This window comes from Dermacentor albipictus, unplaced genomic scaffold (genome assembly GCF_038994185.2).
Source record: "Dermacentor albipictus isolate Rhodes 1998 colony unplaced genomic scaffold, USDA_Dalb.pri_finalv2 scaffold_14, whole genome shotgun sequence".
Lineage (NCBI taxonomy): Eukaryota > Metazoa > Arthropoda > Arachnida > Ixodida > Ixodidae > Dermacentor > Dermacentor albipictus.
The window spans coordinates 8,141,818-8,166,190 of record NW_027225568.1 but is presented as its reverse complement, the minus strand read 5'-3'; the positions used below and the strand labels follow the sequence as shown (position 1 = coordinate 8,166,190).

At 48.5% G+C, this 24,373-nt stretch overlaps 1 protein-coding gene across 1 annotated transcript in view; it reads left to right on the top strand.

Annotated features, from left to right (window-relative positions):
- Positions 1-24,163, top strand: part of Ogdh (oxoglutarate dehydrogenase Nc73EF) — a 281,327-nt gene extending 257,164 nt beyond the window's left edge. The window contains exon 22 of the mRNA XM_065438718.1: positions 21,929-24,163. Within this exon, the coding sequence (XP_065294790.1) occupies positions 21,929-22,025 (97 nt within the window). The 3' untranslated portion in view covers positions 22,026-24,163. The remainder of the gene's footprint in view (positions 1-21,928) is intronic.
- The last annotated feature ends 210 nt before the right edge of the window (positions 24,164-24,373 follow it).

Genomic DNA, 24,373 nt, shown 5'->3' with positions numbered 1-24,373 from the left:
GTACTCAAACACGCGCGTAATTACCAAATTTCAGGTGTTGACAGCGTGAAAGTATGTGTACGTGGTTTCGTAGGTTCATTTGCGTACCTGCAGGATACTTTTGTTCGGCCGGTGCGTGAGAGATTCCGGCTGTGTGCGGTCAGCAACGCCTGGCAACAGGGCCGTTTTTTTTCATTGCGGGGTGCTTTGGTAATCGTGACGATATACTGTTCTTTTTTTATAAGTACTGCTCCAGGAGGGCACATGTAATGGCCAACGGAGGCCTCTGCGGAGCACGTGACATTACAATAAAGCAGGCGGCGCAGGGAGTGTTCGCATACGAAATTGGTTGTCCGCGAACTTATACCCCCTTGGCATGCGCAGGCTTCGGCGAGCCCCATCCAACCCTGGTTCTAGCTTTGGTGTTCCCGTTGCCGCTTTGGTGCCCTGGAGGCGCCGTCAATACTAAATATTGACAAGTTGTTACAACTAGTAAATAAAATTTATTGAAATACAATCGCGCCGAGGCGCCAACTTCTAAAGCAGCGCTAGCGCGCCCGCGCGAGTATTATGAAACGCCAACGAGAAATTTACCGGCCCACGTACGACTCTACGATCAAAGTGCACGTTAAACATCCCCAGGCGAGCTAGATAAAATCATCCGGAGCCATCCACTACGACCTCCATCCTAGCTTTAGTCGCTTCGGAACGTTGAAAACGTTAATCGCCACAAACCAAATCAATACATGCGGGCGTACATTCCAAGCTAAAAGACTGCATCGTAAGTCATAGTGAGCCTTGCAAAAGCGTCGAGAATGTGCTAACTTCTGGTGGAGCTCAAAACACACCCTGAATAAAGTCGCTTTTATGTCACAGGCCAGCTGCAGATGCGTGCATTTCACCGCAAGATGAAACTACATGAAACAAAAAGAGCACATTCGAAAAAAAGAAGTCAGCCAACGCGCTAAAAACCACGCGGAGCATGAACACACTTTTTCGAAGCGGAAGCCGTGAACTAGGCTCAAAAGAAGAGGTTGTGAGTAGCCATGGCCCTTACTTCACAAAGCCGTGCGTTCTTTGCCACTTCCTCGAGGTCAGCCCGCCCGATGCTGCGAATCCACACTTCTTTTTGCGTTGTGCCCGCCGGATGGCAAAGCAAAAAGCTTTTCTCCCTCGCTGTGTCTGTTGCGGCAACCGAAGGCGCAGCAGCACGGCATTGCATTTAAGTTCTCGGCCCTACACATTCTATTACGCTAACGCACTCCGTCAGTCCGCCTGCCGTACTTTCGTCGCGCAGGCCCAACCATGGAGGTCGACACGCGCTGGAAAGAAAAAATATACAAAAGCGTGGCGCCTTCCACGTGACACAGATTGGCCAATGGGGGAGCGGAGGAGGCTGGGGCGACAGGAGGCGTAGAGGAGGCCGCGCCAGGGTGAGCGGGGTGGCGGAAAGATCTAAGAATGACGCTAGGTAGCGCCATCTGCCGCGCGCGCCACCTAGGAAGTTCCTGTAGCAGACGGCGCCCACGCTAAACCGCGGCGCCGCGGCATTCGTGAGGTGAAAAAATATCTGCATACGCGCGGAAATAAAACCTTCTGGTGCCTGACTGTGGCGAAAAACGAAGGAAGGACCCGAACTGCTAAATTTAGTTCTTTAATTTCAAATAAGTGCTCCAAGAAAATAGCTCAAGAGAGCGTAATGAGGGCTTGATCGACTCGATTCCGCGTGTTTACATTTCGTTCGTTTGCGCTCAATCGGCGCGCGAGCCTTGGTGATTGCTTACGCTTAATCCTGTATGCTCTGTGAAATCTTTTGCATGTAAGTGTGCTGCGTACACATAGCGGTTGCATTGAACGAAGAAGTCGTGTAAAAATGAAGGCTGATAGTCGCTTGGACCGGAAAACTTTCGACATAACGTCGCTCAAACGTGCGATTCTCAAAGCGCGCGACCCTCACGGCAACTAAACATCCTGTGTGTTTGTGGAAACGAGTGCGCCAACAGTCTTCTTGTCGCTGAGTGTGTCTGTCGTGTAGCGATTACACGGCGACTGCTGTGTCTTGTGGTTCAATGCTACGAGCCAGTGCAACTGTCGTGACATGATGAAGAGGTGGTATGGATCGTGTCAGCGTGTCTCCTCGATCGTGTTCGGGCTGCCAGCGCGATCTGATCTCGCGGCACACCAACATCGAGCGTAGTGTTTGCGCGTGTGTGAATGCGGTTGACTGTTCTCGTGAACCGTGCGACGTCGCCGCGTAAACTCGAATCATGACGAGCATTGTTGTGTTTATCCCTTTCGCCTCCGTGCACCGCTAAATCCCCGTAAGAATGAGGGCCCTTATACGAAACGCACGCGGATTGACCCAGCTATTACTGCACTGTGTTTTACTGGCAATCCGTGTATCGCTTGTGGCGTTTTTCTTATGTTCATTTGCAGTAGTGTGTTTTTCATCAGTAAAATGGCATTGCCGATTACTGAAACATCTCCGAGTGTAAGGGAAACTTGGAAGGAACGAGCTCGCAGCTGTATGTAATGTACTTTGATATGCTGTATTAAGCTTTATTATTTGACGGCCAGTAGCTGTGGCTATGCAGTATTCGTTTTTAAAAACAGAGTAATGCAGGCACTTAGCAATATATTTATTCACATATGCAATGCACAAAATACGATTAGGATATTGGAAATTACATTTTGGAAATCAGTAACCTCCACAAACTTCGGCCGTCAACATTCATGCGCGCGAATGAAATAATACTGCAGCTCTGCACACACAGGTGTATACTTTCTCTCGCACCTTCGTATCGCTCTACGTTACTTTCCTCGCATAGTCGTGCAGTTACCGACGGTTCAGTCTTTCCGTCCATTTCTATGCAACCAGAATTACCTTCTGGTTAGGTTTTGTTTGCTGCGCGGGATGCAAAATAACTTCTTGTCGTCCTCCGTCTGATCTCGGCACCCATCCACACAGCAACAAGGCATTTCGGTCCTTCGCATCCTAGGTCATGCCGATCTATTCAGCGGGCTCACAGCGAACTGAAATAAATAATCTCCACAAACTTCGGCCCTCAACATTCACGCATGCGAGTGAAATACTATCACCGCTCGACACACGCACGTGTATACTTTCTATGGCACCTTTGTATCGTTGTGTGTTACTTGCTTCGCATAGTCGTGCTGTTATGGTGGATCCACACGACGGACGAAATCCGTCTTTTTCGCGACGGACGGCGCATCACGTGACTACGCGTCACGGATTTGTGCCGTCCGCGCGTCGTCTGCGACTCCCACGGACGGAAAATGCCGAGCTATTTTTCGCATCCGGATTTTGGGGGTCGAATGCTGCGGATTTAGCCTAGCATGCTCTACAGTCTGGCAACAAGCGCGGATTTGGGATCTTTCTGAAACAGCTTCATCGCCGCTGACACCATTCGTGTCCAATTCGGATAAAACAACAGCCATTGCGGCCAACCGTTGTTTCCTTTCGATCTCCATTTTCATTCAGGGTGAAAAACACCTATGACAAAGGTTTTGTTACACCGATGGCGCCATCTAGAGTGAGTAGAAACAAGCAATCATGTTAACTTACGGCCACTGAGATCCGCCCGGGCAGCCGCAACATCTTCGAGACCATGTTCAGCCAATACAGCCACTCTAAGCCTACACACCGAGAGTCTGAGTATCTCTTTCGGAAACGGTGCCCACTCATCACGAATACATTGCTGTCGAAGCTTCTGGACACAAATTTAAGCCAAATACAATCCTCAGTTTGAAAGTTACGGGCCACACAGTGGACGACAACGATTTGACAGGTTCGAGGCGGACGGCAGTCGCTTCGGGCTGTGCCGCCATCTTTATTTTTCCGGCGCGGTCGTCTGCTCAGTCCGACCGTCGTCGGCGGAATAAGCGTCCGCGGCACAGATTTGCGCGGAGCCGTCCGTCGTGTGGATACACCCCGACGGTTCAAAGTCCGTCCGTGCAATTCTGAGTAACCATACTTTTCGTCTGGTTAGGTTCTGGTTGCCGCGCGCGATGCAAAATAACTTCTTGCCATCCTTCGTTCGGTTTCGGCACCCAACCGCACAGCAACAATGCATTTCGGACCTCCCGGAACGAAATTATCGCAGCGATGTGCAAAGCACAACAGGCGAAACGCGCGCTCTTCGCCCGGCGCGCAGGAACTTTCGTGGCGGCAAAGGGGCGGAGGAAGGTCACATGTCACCGATCAGCCTATCGCAGGCGTTGTCGGCTGGATCAAAGCCTGGCGGTACTTTTAAATGATTGAGGAACTTTATTCATCCTAGACGCCAGCGCTCGTTTCTCCCCTGGCGGAGCGATTTCATCTCCAACGGGTGTAGGTTTCCGCCGCCGCGTCCCTTCACGATCGCGCCCGCGTTCAGTTCGCGCTGCGCGCGAAACGTCTGTTGTTTGCGACGGCGCCTCTTCGGATGACCGGAAATTATTACTGTGTTGTTAACTGTCACGACAGCAATGTGAACATGAAAGGGTTGATGCCACCAGTGAAATTGTGCCGATTCACAAGGAAATGGTACGAAAAAAGCAGACGACAGACATGGATTACTGCGGTGCGTCGAGCGAAGTAAACAACTGGCAAACGAAGCGAGCTCGTTCATTGATCACTGCTGAGTGTATGACGGTTTTTATATGTAACCCACATGAATTTAAGAATTACTCGGTATATAATCCTTTTATTCATATAAAAAACTTTAAGTTGTTCGACGAGCGCTTGTCCTGTCTTCTTTCTCGTGTTTCGTTTGTGTGTGCGCTGCTCAAGAATGCAAACCACTTCTGTTGTATGCGCTAGCAGTAGCCGAAGTTCACGCATGCCGAGAAATTGAATATGAGCACGATGCATTGAACATGACCAGAGTTCATTCCTGCATCACCACTGCACCTAGCGATCGAGTTAATGGACGATACACGCCCGCGTCTTGGTCGCGCCGGCATTGCTGAAGCAGGAATGATTACCAATACTTTCAACTTCCGCCTCTTGAGCACTGTTAAAAAATGGCCAAGCTGTCTACATTGCTGTCTCTATTCCATATTGTAGGGGACGTACTAGTTCAAGTTGTGTGCACATGTCGTACTTGTGCTATGCAGCGATATATTTTGTTTATTTCCGCACAGTGTCGATGGAAGTCCGTTGTCGCCATCAGAGACTACACGGATTTGTAGCAAACATAATGTGAGAAACTGCAAAAATGACTTTAGCTCGTATGTGCCGTATGCATGTGCCGCATCGTATGTGCTGACGATTTTTCCGGCGGCACATACGATGTCGTTTCCAGTTACCTGCTCAGCGTCACTTACATGGTTAAGCAGACGCTGCCCTTTCACCGCATTGTAGCCATAAAAATAATCGTCAAGCGTACCGATCTTCTTAAAGGCAAATAGAAGAGTGTACAGTCTGTGTCACACTTAGGGAAAAACTCGGAACGTATTGCATCGCGATGCGGCAAGCAATGGAGTCGTGCGGCGGCAGCAGCTCGAGCAGGCGCAGATGCTCGAGGGGCGGAGTCGTGATCCGCGTCGTCTGCTACGTCGGCGCGCGCTGGCCGCATTGTCGGGAAGCGCGCTACTGTCAGGGGCAGTGCACCGATTTCATCGGTACTGCGGGAACTGTGCTGATGTTCTTTACTAAACGTTGTGCGACGCCAAACTCTGAGCCTTCGTTAGCGATAATGGAGTTCCACAAACTTATTTTGACAGCATGCTTCGTTTGTTCTTTCGAAAGGGTGGGGTACTGAGCGCGTGCACGTATATTTCTTCACTGTGTGTGCTACCATAATAAGCAGCGACAAGACGCACCAAAATGTGCGCGCAACGTGCTCAGTCTTCGTTTGACTCGAAAGGAGAACAAAGCACTCAACAGTGATAACTATGCGGGTCGAACACGATGAAACAAACGTATACACGGGAGAAGGAAACTCAGGAGAGGCCCTGACGTCACTCTTTGTGAAGCGAAAGTGAAGCCGGAAGTCGGCGTTGCTCATGGCGTTGCTCCGCCTATTGGGCCAGCTCTCCTATCTTGTTTACATTTCTCGCGAAACCACGCCGCGCTGCGCGCAACCGTGCTGCTCGGACCCGCGCGCTCCGAAGCAATACTAAACAATCGTTGGCACGTTAGCACGATTCCGCCAAAGAGGGCGAAATTTCCAGCGGATATTCCTTCGTCCGTTGCCATTGCCGTGGCGCGGTACATTGCGTACAGCGCTGCATGCGCGTTCATTTCACGAGCTTTAGTTCCTTCTGTCCCACTTGGCCACAGCAACATCCGGTAGAGCACGGTCCAGATAACGCAGCGCAACAAAACACGGAGACCAACGCAAACCTGCCCGTACGTCACCTTTGCCACGGTACGAAACCTACGGAGCAACACGTATGAGCGCACAGAAAATAACAAAGCCGCCATTGTGCCCCAAAGGCGGGGCCGCTACAGCAAAGAAATAAAAAAAAAACGGCAAAACAAAGGAGGACCTACTACGTCATTTCCTCCACACTTTTCTCCTAGCGCGCGAAGGGGGTAGGGCCTCTCCACCGTTTCCTTCCTCCATGAAACGGATACGATTAAAGGAATGTTTTAGGTTAAGCCAGTGAGCTGGAAGTGATATTTCTCGACAATCAATCACTACACCAGACAGACCCTGCCCGCCGGCGGGGAATCGGACACGTCACGCTCCGAACTTCAGTTAGTATCTCGTCATGTCCACAGCGGCAGCGATGAGAGCGCTCATCCTGGAAGGCAGTGAAGTGTAGAGTGACTTGATCAGGGATGTGTTCATTCGCAGCGCGTCCCAGTCACTGACGATGGTGGATCGAAGCCTATCCTCGGGTGTCTGATAGGGGGGGGGGGGGGGAATTAAGGCAGCGGTACTTTCAACGAGCCCCAGACATTTTAAATGATGTTGGCGCCCGGGGATTGAGGCGACCACTCCAAGAGAGTGACTGCATGCGCGCTCTTCCAGCAGTTCTTGCACAACACGAGCAGTGTGGATCGACGACCTATCGCTTTAGGATATATAGTCGCCTTCCAGATACGGGCCGTCAAGAATGTATGGAATCAGTACGTCGTCAATGACTGCCATGCAGCGATGAACTACCTTCGAGGCGTATCAGTGGGCGTCGCACAACGCTTAGTAAAGAATACCGGCTCATTTCACGCGGTAACGATGAGATCGGCGCCCTGCAACTGACAGTAGACGGTTTCCCGACAATGCGGCCAGCGCGCGCCGCCGTAGCAGACGACGCCGTTCAAGATCCCGCCCCTCGAGCACCTGCGCGAGCTGCTGTCGCCGCCTGACTCAAGCGCTCCGAGTTTCCCCCTAAATGTGAAACAGACTACAACGCCCTTCCAATGAAATGTCCACGCGCACACACGTAGGTACACACCGCGCGCGGCACGAAACGTGCCCAAACACGCGCAGTGCAGGAGGCAATCAATGCGGTGCCCCCGCAGGGGCGTCTGCGTCAGCAGGCGTTTGGTGTGTTGCGACACCACGTACCCGAGCACACGAGGGTTGGACCCTCCCGCGTGTAGCCGTGCGCGGCTTAGCCGTGTCCGGGGAAAGGGGGATCCTGGGGGTTGAGCCGACGCCGGGTGTTCGGACCTTTAAGGCCCCCTAGCGGAGGCAACACACCTCTTTGGCCTCTGCTTCACGTAGACGGCACCCCCGGACTGACCCACCCGGGGGAAATCGGTAGTTGCCTTTTCCTGTCTCTCTCTCCCTCCAGCTTTCGTCTTTCTCTCACTTTCCATCTTTCCTGTCTTCTCCTGGCTTCTTTATAATTCCAATTTTCCAGGCAGCAAGGGTTAACCTTGTGTGAATAGCCAAACTAGGTTATTTCATATTTGGTTATAGTGATGACGTACAGCTGGCGTTTGTAGGACCTGTACATACAGTCCCTGTAGCGTCCCCTTGTAGGGCTCCATGGTGGGTGGCTGGCGTTATTGCCGAAAATTCAATTCCTGTATGGCTAGTTCTTTCCCTCCACTATCTGATCGCTCCATGAAGAGGGGGCGCACCAAAGAAATCTCTGAATTTTTTGGACGCCAAAAAGAAACTTTCCCGCGATTTCATGTAATCCATTCTGAAAAACAAGGAAAACAAGCACGAACAATCTCACCTTTTGTTGTTTCAAAGGCTCTAACTCAGGCATTTGGACCAGGATATAAAGCATCAAAGATGGCTAGCGGTGATCTCCTTTTGGAGCTCCGCGACAAAAAACAACACGAGAAACTGCCTAACCTTCTATCATTTGGAGATGTCCCAGTCACAGTTACCCCGCACCGCACGATGAACACCACCCGTGGTGTAGTTTCGGATGATGACCTGATGAAACTTACGTACGCTGAACTATTAGAAGGCCGGAGCGATCAAAACGTAATCAATGTTAAGAGAATTCTGCTAAGGCGCGATGGAAAAGAGATCAAAACAAAACATCTAATTCTCACCTTTGGTTCAAATGTGCTCCCTGAGAGTATTGAGACAGGATATGTGAAGCTCCGGGTCAGACCATATGTCCCAAACCCTCTGAGATGTTTTAAATGCCAGCGATTTGGCCACAGCTCATCGAACTGCCGGGGCCGCCAAACCTGTGCAAAATGCAGTGCTCATGAGCACTCCGCTGAATCGTGTGAAAACACTCTCCACTGTGTGAACTGTGATGGGGAGCACGCCGCGTACTCGCGGTCGTGCCCATCTTGGAAAAAAGAGAAAGAGATTGTAATGATCAAAGTAAAAGAAAACATAAGTTTCAAAGAAGCACGCAGGCGGGTATCCTTACTGCCAAAGCACACCTTTGCCGATGTGGCGCGTCAGGGGGCAGCGCCACAACGGTCTCAGGCGGCTGTCCGACCCACACCCAGTAGCCGCGTTTACATGAATGCGACAGTGTCGCATCGCATCGCATTTCTAGCGCATCACATTCATGTAAACAGCAGTAATGCGCTAGAAAGGCGCATCGCATTAATGCGCCACGCGAGGGTAGATTTACGGATGCGACTCGACTCTCGCGGAGCATGTAAACACAGGATCGTCGCATTAGGAATGATGGGAAGGAATTAGCCACCAACATGGCGGCGGTCCCGGCTGCCCGCTTCGAATTGAATTTGGCGTTGCTTTTGTAAAATGCACTTCGTTCGCAGCAAATGATTGTGTAAACGGCTTGCGCTTAGTCTCAGGCCGCTTCGACGACAGGGTATTATGGATAACCTTGTGGTGTTTTCGAGATCGATTCTCATTTCGAACGAGTCGAAGGCTAACGAAAGAAATGGGATGGATGGATGGATGTTATGAGCGTCCCCTTTGGAACGGGGCGGTGGGTTGCGCCACCAAGCTCTTGCTATTATACTGCCTAATATGCTACCTAGGTTAAACAATGAAAAAAGACACCAAAAAAACTATGAACTACCACGCCCAACTTTTCTGATCCCCTATTGCGAACTGTGCTTTTGTACGCCTCCGTCTTTTGTCGTTTCCCTACTTTTCTACCACCAATCTTCCAGTCGCCGCTTACTAATGTCTATTGCGGACATGTTTGCTTTACCACTGCTCCCTCTGAATCCAAGGGCTTCAAGGAGGCCAGTGGTGCCTAAATCGACCGCTGGGTAGACGTCTTCACATTCATTCGAGATGTCAGCGCTACCTATCGCTAGAGTTGGAAAATAGCCGCAACGGCGGCATATGGCCTCCGAGATCCGAAGATTTCGCTGGCCAGCTAAAGCTGCAAAAAACGTGTACTGCTTCGCGTCCGCTACACTATAGCGTATAGCGTACGCTATAAGTTGCGTACGCTAAACTAAAACTGTCTATTTCTCCGCACTCAACCACCAACGTGCACTCGGCCCACTACCGGAAACCAGTTACACCAGAAGTCGGTTGCACTTCCCTTATACGACACCATGTGGCGCTACGTTCTCGCGAGAGTTAGTTACTGTATGTGCTACCTACGGTAGCATATACAGTAACTCTAGCGAGAGTTGAGGCGCTACATGTAAACTGCGTCGCATCGCCTTTCCCAAATGCGCTTGGAAATGCGATGCGGCACTGTCGCATTCATGTAAACGGGGCTAGTGAGGCGGCAGTGACGCCATCCGCCGCCCCCCCCCCCCCCCCCGGTGGCTGCAGCTGACGCTGCTACGCCAACACAGCAGACGGGGCCATCGACCCCGAAGGTGGGCGCAGCCGAGGCTGCCCCAACCTCCCCGGCCCCTTCCAGCGCTGGTAACAGCCGGCGGGAGCCCAATCCCTCAGGGAGCCCCATCGACCTCCGGGCTGGTGGGCGCAGGGGTCTCGCCTTCCGAGGTGAGACTCTCTCGAAAAACTTCTCGCTCTCAAGAGCGCGTGTCCGGCGCCTCACAAGAGGCAATGGACACAACACCTATCCCCACGGCGCACCAAGCGCCTAAGGAGCAGCGAGGCTCCCTCGAACGCTCCAAAAAAGGCAGAACCCCGGTAACAGGGCCTCGCAAGAGCTCTGTAATCTAAGGCATCACTACCGTTTCCGTAAACACAGCACCAATTCACTTTAAATATGGATACACAAATCATACAATGGAATGTCTGAGGTCTTCTGAGAAACCTTGATGATGTACAAGAACTCATCCACCAACACAATCCAAAAGTGCTGTGTTTACAGGAAACACACCTAAAATCAAAATACACAAACTTTCTCCGACAGTATATAACTTTTCGCAAAGATCGCGATAATGGTGTCGCATCATCGGGCGTTATTGCCATTGTCATCCATAAAAGCATTGCGTGTCAACCTTTACAGCTACAAACGCCTCTTGAAGCAGTGGTGGTTTGAGCTGTTCTTCTAAACAAACTTATCACTATTAGCTCTCTTTACAACCCCCCTCATCACAAATTAACGAAACATGAATTCCAATCCTATATAGATCAATTGCCAGAACCTTATGTTGTTCTGGGTGATTTCAATGCACACAGCAGCTTGTGGGGAGACTCTCGTATCGATGCACGAGGTCGTCTCGCTCTTGAACAATTCCTTTTTTTCGTCCGGTGCCTGTCTGCTGAATAAGAAGGAACCCACTTATTACTGTCTCGCAAACAGAACCTTTTCTTCAATTGACCTTAGCCTAGTTTCCCCGTCAATACTGTCTGAACTCGAATGGCAAGTTAACAACAATCCCTGCGGAAGCGACCACTTCCCAATACTGCTTAGAACACCTGAAGAAAAGGAATATCCACCACAGGCTCCTAGGTGGAAGATTGACACTGCCGACTGGGAGAAATTGCGAACTCTTTCTAGTATTTCATGGGATGACATGTCCTCGCTAGGAATTGATGCTGCTGTCGAATATTTTACAGCCTTCATAATAGATGCCGCATGTAAATGTATATCACAAGTAAATGGCCTGTCGTGCAAACGGCGTGTCCCGTGGTGGAACGACGATTGTAGGATCGCACGTAAAAAACAGAACAAAGCGTGTGGGTTGCTACGCGCCTCCCCCACTGCGGAGAATCTTATCAACTTTAATAAAGTAAAATCACAAGGCAGGCGAACCCGCCGACAGGCCAGAAGAGAAAGCTGGCAGAAGTTTTTATCAGGCATCAACTCTTATACAGAGGAGGCGAAAGTCTGGAACAGGGTTAACAGGATAAAAGGATGACAAACTTATACACTCCCCCTGGTAAACACACAAGGCGATACCCTGCTTGAACAAGCAGACTCACTTGGGGATCACTTTCAGAGCGTGTCAAGTTCCACCAATTATTCCAAACCCTTTCTCAAATATAAACAAATAGAAGAATGCAAGCCACTCATAAGAAAGTGTCGGCAGAATGAACCGTTCAACCGCCCCTTTAGTATTGCAAAGTTGAGAGCTGCCTTGAGCGCATGCAAGAGCTCTGCACCGGGATCTGATAGAATCATGTACGAAATGCTGAAAAACTTACACAATGACACGCAAGTTACACTACTTACACTTTTCAACACTATCTGGGACGCAGGGTACCTCCCCACCGCATGGAAAGAAGCCATTGTGGTTCCTGTTTTAAAACAAGGCAAAGATCCTTCCTCAGTGGCAAGCTACCGCCCGTTAGCCCTCACAAGCTGCATGTGTAAGGTATTTGAAAAAATGATAAATCGGCGACTCATCAATTTCCTTGAACAGAACAAAATGCTTGATCCCTATCAGTGTGGCTTCCGAGAAAGGCGCTCCACAACTGACCATCTTGTACGTATTGAAGGAAATATCCGGGACGCCTTTATACATAAACAGTTCTTATCGATATTTCTCGATATGGAAAAGGCGTATGACACAACGTGGCGATACGGGATCTTGCGAGACTTATTGGAAATGGGCATTCATGGTAATACGCTAAACGTAATAAAAAGCTACTTGTCCAATCGCACTTTCCGGGTAAAAGTTGGCAATGTCCTGTCACGTCCTTTCACACAAAAAACTTGTGTACCCCAGAGTGGCGTGCTCAGTTGCACACTCTTTATTGTTAAGATGACAGCACTTCGTGCATCCTTACCACCGGCCATTTTGTATTCCGTCTATGTGGACGACATTCAAATAGGTTTCAAATCCTGTAACCTCGCAGTGTGCGAGAGTCAGGTACAGCATGGTTTGAACAAGGTGTCAGGGTGGGCAGAGAAAAATGTATTCAAAATCGATCCTCATAAGCGTTCCTGTGTTTTGTTTACAAGAAAGAGATGCCTGGTTCCGGATCTTTGCTTAGAACTGTGTGGACAACAGATACCTGTAAACAAAGAGCGCACATTTCTAGGTGTTATACTTGACAATAGACTCACTTTCGTCCCACACATTAAACATCTTAAAGAAAGGTGTCTGAAAACAATGAACCTAATGAAACTTCTATCCCAGACTACGTGGGGTAGTGACAGGAAGTGCCTAATGAATCTCTATAAGAGCTTAATCCGGTCACGATTAGATTATGGTGCCGTGGTATATAACTCTGCCGCCCCGAGCGCGCTAAAGATGCTTGACCTTGTTCACCATCTAGGTATCCGCTTAACCACGGGCGCTTTCAGAACAAGCCCGATTGAAAGCTTATATGCCGAATCGAATGAATGGTCTCTCCACCTACAGGGATCATACATCGGCTTTACGTATTTCCTTAAAGTGCGCTCTAATCCTGAACATCCATGTTTTGATACCGTTATCGATATGACGTGCGCTACACTTTTCAGCAATCGTCCCTCCATAAGACAGCCTTTCTCGCTTCGTGTAAGGGAGCTTGGTCATGAAATGCATGTCCCACTCCTCGAGCTTCGCATAATGCATCCAACCAAGTTGTTACCACCTTGGGAGTGGCAGATCGTAGAATGTGACATATCCTTTTTAGAAGTAACAAAACATGCACCCGAGATCGAAATCAGAATGCATTTCCTAGAACTCCAGCTCAAGCATTCCTGTGCAGAGTTCTACACAGACGCTTCGAAGTCAAATGCCGGGGTATCCTATGCAGCCGTCGGCCCATCCTTCTCGGAATCCGACGTACTGCATCCGGAAACTAGCATACTTACGGCCGAGGCCTACGCATTACTCTCTGCTGTGAAGCATATAAGAAAATCAAAACTTCCAAAAGGAGCGATCTATACAGACTCCCTAAGCGTCGTGAAGGCCTTGACGTGAATCTGTACGCACAAAAATCCTGTACTTAATGAACTCTACGCCGTCTTGTGTAAAGCGTACATATCTAACCAGCGTATCATTATATGCTGGGTGCCTGGCCACAGGAGCATTGAGGGTAACGTTCTGGCGGACGAGATGGCCACGTCAATCGCATCGCAAGCTGTTAACCCTACCGCTACGGTGCCTGTCACAGATCTGAGACCTTTCTTGCGAAGGAGATTGCGAGACCACTGGCAACGCATGTGGGACGCGGAAACGGATAATAAGCTCCACCTGATAAAACCACAGTTAAGATTCTGGCCCTCTACTACAAAATCGCGCCGAACAGATGTCCTATTCTGTCGCCTCAGAATAGGACACACGTTTGGCACCGATAATTTTCTACTCACCGGAAGTGAGCCTCCAACCTGTGGTAGATGCGGGGAGAGGCTAACCGCACTCCACGTCCTCCTGGAGTGTCGGGAAGCCGAATCTGAGAGAAAGAGACATTTTTAATTAGCATACCGACAGCACATTCCTCTCCATCCTGCAATGCTTCTTGCTCCAGAACCACATTTTAATACAGACACAGTCCTAGGTTTCATCAGAGAGGTGGTCTTACATGTTATTAGTCCCATGCATTCGTAGCGCCTCCTCTCTCCAGAGGACGCCACTGCGATAATTGTTTTGCATAGCACATGCCTCCAGGCCCTTGTGTTTCAAGGGCCCTAAGGAGGCAGTAGTGCTCTAGCATTTCTTATAATCTGCTATATTTTACCTATCGTATCATTCTTTTTAAATGCATCTAAATGTTCATAGTACAAGTCATACGTCATCGCCATAATTTTATTATACAGATTTTACGCACTTTAGTGCGTATATTTTAAGGCCCCTTTACAGCCACGTCACACCAACTTCATAGTAATCATAAGTACACTGCAAACCTATTAGCACAGACATGGCGCTCTTTGGCCATACCTGGCCCTAGCGCCATAAAACCCCATACATCATCAATCAAGGCGGCGCGAACGAGAGATGGGAGAGGGGTACCACCCGCTAATAGAATTTTGCTTCGCATGCGGCGCTCTCAACGCCGGCGCAGCAGCGCCGCTCTCGGTGCCATTCTTGTCCATTGTTACAAGCTATCGTGACAATATGATAATAGAGTGAATGCGCAGTATGCCTGGTTGCGGGTGCGAGGTGCCGACGCGTGATATGCCTAGCCGAAGATAGTAGTCGATGCTCGAACTGCGCTTATTGCGCAGTTCGAGGTGCCGACGGGCGAAGTGCCTAGACGCAGGCTCGAGAAATCGACACTTGATGCACTTATTCGCGCAGTACGAGGTGCCGACGCGCGAAATGCCTAGACGCGGGCTCGAGGAGTCGGCACTCGATGCGCTTATTCGCGCAATCCGAGATGCTAACGCGCTGTTAAGAACGGCCAGCTGCAGTGTGAGTTTGCCAGCCAGTTACGCCAGCGGTGGCAACCTTATCTTGGAATGCGGCGCCAACCTCTAGCCACGGTGTGGCTAAGTCGACTTTGTGTCGCTAACAATACGCGCATCCTCCACTCTCCGTCGCTTCAGCTAGGATGCGTTGTGACTGAAGGAGTTCGACGAAGCAGGCTTTGTGCGCAACACGACAACGCGGACCTGATCTGCTACGGGTGGGGGAGTTGACGCGGGAACGCCGAGGAAGGCTCCTTCCCACGCACCGACCAAGACGCAAGACAATGTGCTACTCGCGATGGTTCCGAGTTCTACAAAATTCGTGTGGTGTCAGTTTCGGACCGTGAACACGTGTGTGTGTGTGCATGTGTACGTGTGTAAACCGTCCTGCGGAGAGGCGGCTAGTTTGCGATGACTAAACGAACGTTCGCGTCACCTTGTATCGCGGGAGGACCGAGTGTTTAAAAACTGCTGTTGTGCGGATGCTCGACACTTTTCTTAAGCAGTCATGTTGGACTGAGACACTCTCTCAAGCAGCCGTGTTAGGCTGACGTACTTTCTCTCGCAGTCATGCTAGACTGATGAACTGCATGTAAATACTGTAAATAAACCCGTATTCCTCGTTCTCGATGAGAAGCAGTCCTTCCCTTCATCAACGTCCTCAGCGTGGATAAGTTGGACGACGGCATGGGCCAGCTACCTTCGAATTCATGCCGGACTCCAATCTTGACAACGGATCACGAGCGATGGGATTGAGCCCCCAGTCCTGACACCGCGAAATGCCTACACGCGGGCTCTAGGAGTCGGCACTCGATGCGCTTATTCGCGCAGTCCGAGGTGCCGACGCGTGAAATGCGTAGACGCGGGCTCGAAGAGCCGACGCTCGATGTACTTAGTCGCGCAGTCCAAGGTGCCGATGCGCAAGACGCTTAGGCGAGGGTCCGAGATGTCCGCGCTCGGTGTGCTTGATCGAGGAGTCGGAGACTCCTTCTTATGCACGAAATGCTTAGCCGTGGTACGAGGATTGCACGCGCGATGTGTTTGGTCACGAATTCCGAAATACTGAGTGCTGAAAGGTCTACCCGCATGACCGAGGATTCCGCGCGCGAATCTTGGTCGCAAAGTCCGCGTCACCGATGCTCGGAATGCTTAGCCGCGGGTCAGAGCCGTCCAGAAACGTACGGATCGGCCACGCTACTGCGATGTCCGCGTGGCGCCCGTTTTTACACGTCGAGATTACGGCGGGTGGAGACTTCCAGGGCTCGCGAGGTGCAAAGAGCCGAGCAGGCGACGCGAGCACTGGACCAATGGCGAAACGCGCTGGAGTCGCATGGCGGGCACTGCCAATCGCAGACTCCGGCACGACCTTCAATTATTTGCTTATCGGTTGCTTGTGTCTGTACGGAGGAGGCAGCTGAAGCGGCAGATTTGAAGACGGAGAAATGCGCTTTCCAACGAGACCAAGATGGCGGCGCTCGGTTGCGCCATTCCAGAAATATTGTGGCTTGAAAAACGCTGTTCTTCCTTGATTTCCGCGAAATTTTTCGCCTCCTTGGCTGATAAAACAAATTTTTAGAGAACTTCTCCCTGGTTTATAGGGATGATTCTTCGAAATCAGGAAATAGTTATAGAAACTGGAAATTTGTTTTCAATAAATCGATTTTTTTGCCATTTTTCGCGATGCGAAAGCTGCGTCCCCCCTTAACCTATGCCCCAATGATGCCCCACACGTAGTAGACAAGTAGGTTGCAGTTAGGTCTGGAGGGGGGGCCACAGGTCAGGCGAGCAGTGGTAAAACACGTTATCGTAGTGCCATGATTGTCTTCCATGCCTTGGCTACACAGTACACTTGCATTTTCTTGTACCCAAATCACGCAATAATTTCTTGCGACATTTTCCCGGCGCAAAGTGCTTCATGTACCTCCGCCCTTCTGTCATACAGCCCATTGTTGAGCAAGTCATGATGGCAAGTAATGCTTGTCCCATGGTTCGTTGTTTAATGTCGTTACAGCTCAGGTTAAATGCGTCCAGTTAATTTTGCTATGTTATTGCCAAGCTGATTGTAAGGAAGTTCCGGATTTATCTTGAAGGCCTTGAATATGCCTTGAACTTGCTTTCACAACTGCTCCAGGTGCCCCTGAAAACCTTGTGGTTCATCATCCTCAGTGCACTGAGTCAAAAGAAAGCTCATGGGTGCAGGTGTCATTAAAATATCTTGACTTCATGAATTGAGACACCACGACCATGTCCTACACGATTGGCTTTGAGCACATAACTCCGTTGAGTGACACTTGCGACAGTGAACAGAGAAGCTATAACTGCTATATGTTATAGCTGCAAACCACATACCGTTGGAAATCTTAGCATTATCTGCTCCCACGGTTGCATAGCGCCCAAATGCATGGGCTACACCACGCACACACACAGCTGCTCACAGTGCATGCTACAAGGCATACTACAAGCTTGAAGCTAAACATTTCGACAGAATTGCCTGTCTGGTTGGGAAATTGATTAGGACTTGAGACTGAGTCCAACCAAATAACTGAATTTTATTAGCCCGACGTTTCGGAGCCCATTCGGCTCCTTCTTCAGGGGGTTGTTCTTCGGGGCTGGCGGTGGCTTTAAAAGCGGCACACCGCCACCCCCGAAGAACAACCCCCTGAAGAAGGAGCCGAATGGGCTCCGAAACGTCGGGCTAATAAAATTCAGTTATTTGGTTGGAGTCAGTCTCAAGTCCTAATACTACAAGCTGCATCTTCCCGGCGCGAATGGCTTCAAGTATCTCCGCCCTTCTGTCGTATTCATGGCTCATTGTTGAGCATGTCATGATAGCAAGTAATGCTCGTCCCATGGTTTGTTGTTGAATGTCATTGCAGCACAGGTTAAATGCTTCCAGTTATTTTTGTTATGTTATTGGATCTGAATACTATTGCCAAGTCTTGCAAGCATCTGACAGGGTGTCTACCAACCGGGAAAACCGGGAAAACCGGGAATTCTCAGGGAATTTGAACAGTCTGGAAAAACTCAGGGAAAACTCAGGGAATTTGTGCTTCCATCAGGGAAAATTAGCTGTAACTTTATTGAAAGGGAACGAAAGTCGTGTTAATGCTGGCTCCAGTAACAGAGGAATCGCAACGAATCGTCATTGACGCCGTGTCATCGGCACGATGTATTGCCAGAGTAGTTAACGACCGATTTTCTAGACGCCCGATTTTTCGGACATGCCCGATAATTTGCACGGTTTTGCGGCACCACCACGTACTCCATATAGTCAATGTATACTGCCCTGACTGCAGGTCTGAAATGGCATTAATCAAAGCCGCCGCCGCCGCTATTTTGATTATCTCGCCGCCTCGAACCGGCACTCTCGCAGGCAGATCCGCTGGCAGCCGTAACCACCACCGCGGCAACGTTAGGCCTAGCTGCTTCTATGTTCGCGATTAAGCTTCTTGCCGTGCGGTGCCGTGTTTTTCATTGAAAGAATTCGCCGCTATCACCAATGGCACCGACTCCGCCTTTGTAATCCTCGCGATTGGCTTTGAAACTCGCAGAGCACAGCGCGTTGCGTAATGCCAGTCTCCGAAAGTTAGCTTCGCCTCAGTACACTAGTGTTAGGCGGTGAAGCATAACAAGCGTGGCAAGGGGGCAATTGTCGCTGGACACAGTATACATTACTTAATTACACATGCGTGCACGTCGTCTCCTGTCACAGTACAAGCCCTGATATGCCTAATAAGCGTACTGGCAGGCCTTCAGAGCTTTTTCAGACTTGCCTGTGGTAATTTTAGCCCTTAAAGGCAGTTATAAAGACACGCATTAATTTTTTTCAAACTGCCCGTTTTTTTTCTTTTTTTTTTGCGGCCCCTCGGAAGTCCAAGAAATCAAATGTTGACTGTACAACTGACCAAGAGGATGCTTCAGATGATCCATGTGGTGAAAGCGTGGTAGAAGGAGGATGAGAACAGAAAGGACCGACGCACTGAGGAATTAACGGGAAAGGAAGGGCGCCGCCACCTTTTTGAAGGAGCTTGAGCTAAAAAAACTAAGTGATGGCTGATGCTGAGACACAGGTGTCCCTCATCCAAACCAAAATAAATTGTTTACGCAGTGAAACCCAACACTGAGATGTTGTGTACGGGCTGAGAGTATGTCAGGACAGTTGAGGTTGACTTCCCAGCTGCTGAGAGAGAACCTTAGTTGTGACAAAGTTCAGGACCTCATACAGAGGAGCTTGCTATCAGTTGATAGAAATAGCTGATACTAAAAAAATATTTACTTATGTATGCATCTCCTTTTCATTCGTATTTGAAAATGTTCGACTCAATTTGGAATGGGCTTTACCATTTCTTTCGCTGTGCATTTTACACCTTCCTTCTGTTTTCTTTTTAAATAAAATAGATATTACTCCTTACTATTCAAACTGGATTAAGTCTTTTTTTTTGTTTCAGTATGCTTACTAGAGAGTGACAGCATCGGGCAACGTGGTGTCGGCCTGTCTTGACATAAAACAAAGTTCTGGCTCATTCAGGGAATTTCGCAAAGGTGCTCAGGGAAAACCTGGAAAACTCAGGGAATTTGGAAATGTCAACTTGGTAGACACCCTGATCTGAGGAGCCGGCAACCTTCGCAGTGTGTTAACATGGCAGTGCTCTTGCGTTTACCAATTTGAATGCTTGGGCACTATGCGGTGCTTTTCCTTTAGTGTTCATTACACAGTAGAACCTCATTTATTTGTCTTGGGGGGAAAAAAGAGAAAGAAAAATGCACTAGCCGGGAGAACATGCGATCCAAAGTAACTTAAAAAAAATGTCCGATGATTATGATACTCCCTAATGCGAAATTTAGGCACAGCTTTATATGTGTTCTCAGTTGGCGATATATTGAGGCAAATAGTTTGAGACCGAAATCACCACACCGATTGGCAGTGGCTCAGTGCCTTCTGCACCTATGCAGAGGGAGGGACAGTATAGCAACGCTATCATAAGCGGCATCGGAGCCGCCTGTGGAAGAAGACGATGAGGAACGCACAAGCAGTGGCACGAGTGCATTCGCATGGTTACACCTACACCGACGCCCAACGCCTAAGAGCTGCACTTTAAAATTCGACACACTCAGCTGTAGTTGACATTTACATAATGTAAAGTGTCGCGCGAACCGTTGCTGCAGGAGGCATGAAACGCCAGCGCGTGTCGAGCTGGTGGGGCATCAGTGGCCCGAGACGTGTTTTGTTGTTTTTCTATTATCTTGTGTCTTACGATAGTGACGGGAAACCGAAGTAAAATGAGCTAGCGGGCTACACCGGAAGCTGCCAGAGTGAAACGTGATGCTCACATCGCACCGCCTGCAGCGGGGAACGACGGCGCATTTGGGTTATCACCTACTAAAACCGTGCAGTACACTTCCGACTGCACTACACCCCTCACGGTAAAACAGACAAGTGAAGATGCTTATTGCAATAGGGTTAGCAGCAATAGCTTTGAATGTGGCATGCGATGACCGGGTAGTAGATTTGCTGGTATCGGAATAAGAAACTGAGTGTACGCCGGTATTTTCACGTGGGATAGGCAAGCGAAAATTGCGGTGAAGCTGCCGTGGAGGGCGGCTACTGTTCTCAATTGTGCGCACATCGCACATTTAATGTTTACATGAGATCTAACAGCCGAAAAACGTATTGTCCGATGGCAGTTTGGTGACGTACTGAACGTTGGTGCTTAAAGGTGCTTTCTGGGAACGTATGAGGTGGTAAAAAATAAGCCTAAGTCAATTGGGTTATTTTTCGTGTTCTCAATTGCGGACGTTGCCACCAGGAAATCGTACGTAATGGGATTTTATCAACGAGGGTCAGCTATATGAACTCTGCCGTGGGGCTCCTTGCCTCCTGCAAAGAACTACTCCCGCACCTCTGTTCCTGCTCGCTCACTCAACCTAATGTATCTCACCTCTGTAACAAAAAAAGTCTCATTCTCGCAGTTTTTTCCTCCCCCACCGTCTCAAATTTTCTGAGCCCATGAGCCACACTTCCCTGAGGGCAAGTTGCAAGACATACACTTTCTCTGCCATGTCGTCTGCTAGCCTACTGCTTCAGTTGCTGTCAAGGATAGATTGAAATCTAAGAATCCCCGGATTTCAGAATATGAGTTCGTAGTACTTGAGGCATTGTTAACATTTAGCTTTAAGTGCGCATTAAAGAACCCCAGGAGGTCCAAGTTTCCGGAGCCCCCACTATGGCGTGTCTCATAATCAGATCGTGGTTTTGGCGCTGAAAACCCCAGAATGTTTTTTTACATGACAGTGAAATAGAATAACGATCATTAATCTGAAAAGTTCTCTAATTTGGAGTTCGCAGTACTGAATTATTTTTACATTGAAACTATATAAGCAGTAAGCACGGGATTTATGAAAAAGTTTGTTAATGTGGTCTTCGAACTAATGAGGGCACACTGTATTTTGAATTGTGTGCATTGGCTCGCATATTGTGTTGCTGTTTTCAGCTGAGCTAATGACTACTGTGCTATATTTCCATGATGTAGTTTCAACTGAAACCATCAATAGGAGATGGACAGAGTTAGAAGCTGGCGACTCTGATGGGCAGTAGGGTCATAAGGTCTCGTGCCCAGTGCGGACTTTTGCCCAAGTTGAGCACGTCGGTTTCATGGTTCTTCTCTGTTCCTTCTGTACTCCACGCATGTGTGCATGCGTGTGACAGAAATAGAGAGAAATGACCTATGGAGTTGCAACGTACAGTGTGTAGTAGTCTGCTTGGAGAAAGGGCAAAGTAGCTTGGGACATGTCAAATGAAAGCAGTAAAAGAATGGGGGAAGGAGTTCTTCATTCCCGAGTTACTGTTGCTGAGCGATGGCTTGTGTGTCTGTTACAGGTACGTGGGCCGTGCTGTCTCTCCCTCAACAGCGACGGGCAGCAAGCACACACACAAGAAAGAGTCTGAGAAGCTTCTCAATGACAGTTTTGCTTGAGTGGGCTGTCTTGGTTGAAAATGAGAGAGGGGAGAAGAACCTTTATGTTTAAATCCAAGTCAAGATAAGGAAGTGGATGACAGAGCTGCCACTGTTGACCGTTCTTTTTGTATCCGAGACACGCTTCTTGCATTAGAAAATTGGCCTTTTATGTTGCTGCAGCTTTCATGAACGGCACCAGCACATCTTGGCAGTTACAGGGGCCTTCGCTAGCTCTGTGCACCACATGCTGCAAAGTAGATCTGATTAAACGGCCATATCTCCTGCACAGCAGGATAAACTCTTGCGTACTGTTCAAGCAGTTTGGTTTTGTTCTGTTGCGGGAGTGGGAGGAGCAGGATACGAGAACAGCAGCCTGATTTCATGTCATGTTTAAAAGAATGTTCTTGCACAGTATGTTTCTCATTGTGCACTAAGAGCGCAGTCTCTTGTCATGCAAACTTCTCCCTGTAAAACACCAGTGTTTTGTAATTATTGCAGTGGAGATTTGCCAGACCTGGAGTGCATAGCAACAAATGTGACCAGTCTTTGAAGATGAGGCCCTCCCATCTTAAATGGTTGCTTCCTTGTATTAGTGTGTTGTGTGGCCTTTGTTATGCAGCAAACTTGTTTCTGCTCACTGCTGTTATGTGTGATGCTAAACGTGTGGTCAGCAAACTTGTTTTTGGAGCAGATGTACTGGATAATTGCTGATGGGCACTTGAGGTGCACTTGAGCTGTGGAACAGCAGAGTAAAAGCAAGTAGTATGGTGGAATTTGCTGTTCTTTTGGTTAGATAACTATGTTTTTAAGTGCTGTGGCTTCCTCTTTAGTTCAACACCGTTGGAAAAGGTGTGCAGAAAGTGATGTGAGGCACGAGCTTGTGCTTTGTTGGAAGTAGCTGCTTGCTTTTTTACTTGGTTATGTCTCAAGGCTGTTTTGCAAGGAAGCAAAGATCAAGCAAGAGCAAGTAGTTTTCTAGTGCAAGAAGCACTGCTCTTGCATTGTAAGTGTAGGCCAGTGGGTAGACAGTGGGCCAGTGGTAGACTCCTATGTATTTTAGGGGACAAAATGTACAGTAATTTGCAAAAGTGCATCAATAATGCCTGTGCATTGCAGTGAGAGCTCTTAATGATAAGTTTTCTAGGACCAGTGCTTTGAAACTTATTTGCCATAGTTTACGCATGAATGAATACTAAAGTATTGCTTTTAATTTTATATGCACGCAGAAAGAAATGTAACCCCAGCACACAACTCTGTTAAACATCCAGTGCTTCAAATAAATGTATGGCAAGTATATTATGTCGATGATGGCAGTGTTCTTTTAATAAGGGAAGCTTTCATTTGTTCTATAAGTTCAAAAAGTAGACCTCGGGCTGCTCTTTTTAATCCTGTTTCGAATGACAGAAATGAAACTTTACCAGGAACGAGTTTTACCATAAACCAGAATTTTGGAAGATGGAAAGTAAATGACAGTTTCCTTCCCTCTTGGAAAGTGACATTGTCAGCACTGAAATCTTGTACTTTTACATAAATCGAAGTTAGGGCCAGTGGTGTAGAGGGCCGTGGTGGTTTCTTTGAAAAGCTTTTAGACTTCAATGATGTTATTTGACTGGCAGTCTTCATTTTGCCAGTACCATACTGTCTTGTGCTTAGTTAATTCAGTTGTTGCTGCCCCATTTTTCGACTGCAGTCCTTTCACTTGCATTGAGTTTCTGACTCAACGTAGGTTCAGGAAAAGGCACGCAGTATTAGAAACATAAGTGACATTGCATGGCTGTGGCATGAAAGATGTGATTTCATTTGTTTTCAATGATGCGTTGTCCCACTGTTACTTCAGCATGCGATGCACTGTTGACTACATTTTGTTTTAATTTTACATTTTGTTTCAAGGCATATATCGTTATTTAAGCAGTTCATTCCTTTTATGTAGTGTCATAGCTTTTCCTTTTTCTGATCTTGCTTTGTGTTGTAGCAGATGTTGCATTTTCTGATGTCACAGCTTTGTCTCCTCTGCGTTTTAGCATGTTTGCGGCTCTTAGAAGATGCAGATAATTTTATCAAATGTACCTTTGTACATTTGTCTACCTTGTGGCCTCATTGCTTGGCTATGGCACACACACAAGAATTGTTTCTGCAATAAAAGTGTTTACAAGCAACGTTGTCCAGGCCCATTCATTTGAAAGCAGCTGGTGCATCAGGAAACCAACCACAGGACTGAACAGCATTAATCAACACCATCTCTTAGGTGGAAATTGGCACACTTTCCTGTCTTGATGCCCTCCCTCTAGGCCTATGTCAAAACAAAAAACTGTCCTCAATAATAACGACGAAATAGGGCTTATACTTTGTCTTAAGCATGAGATAAG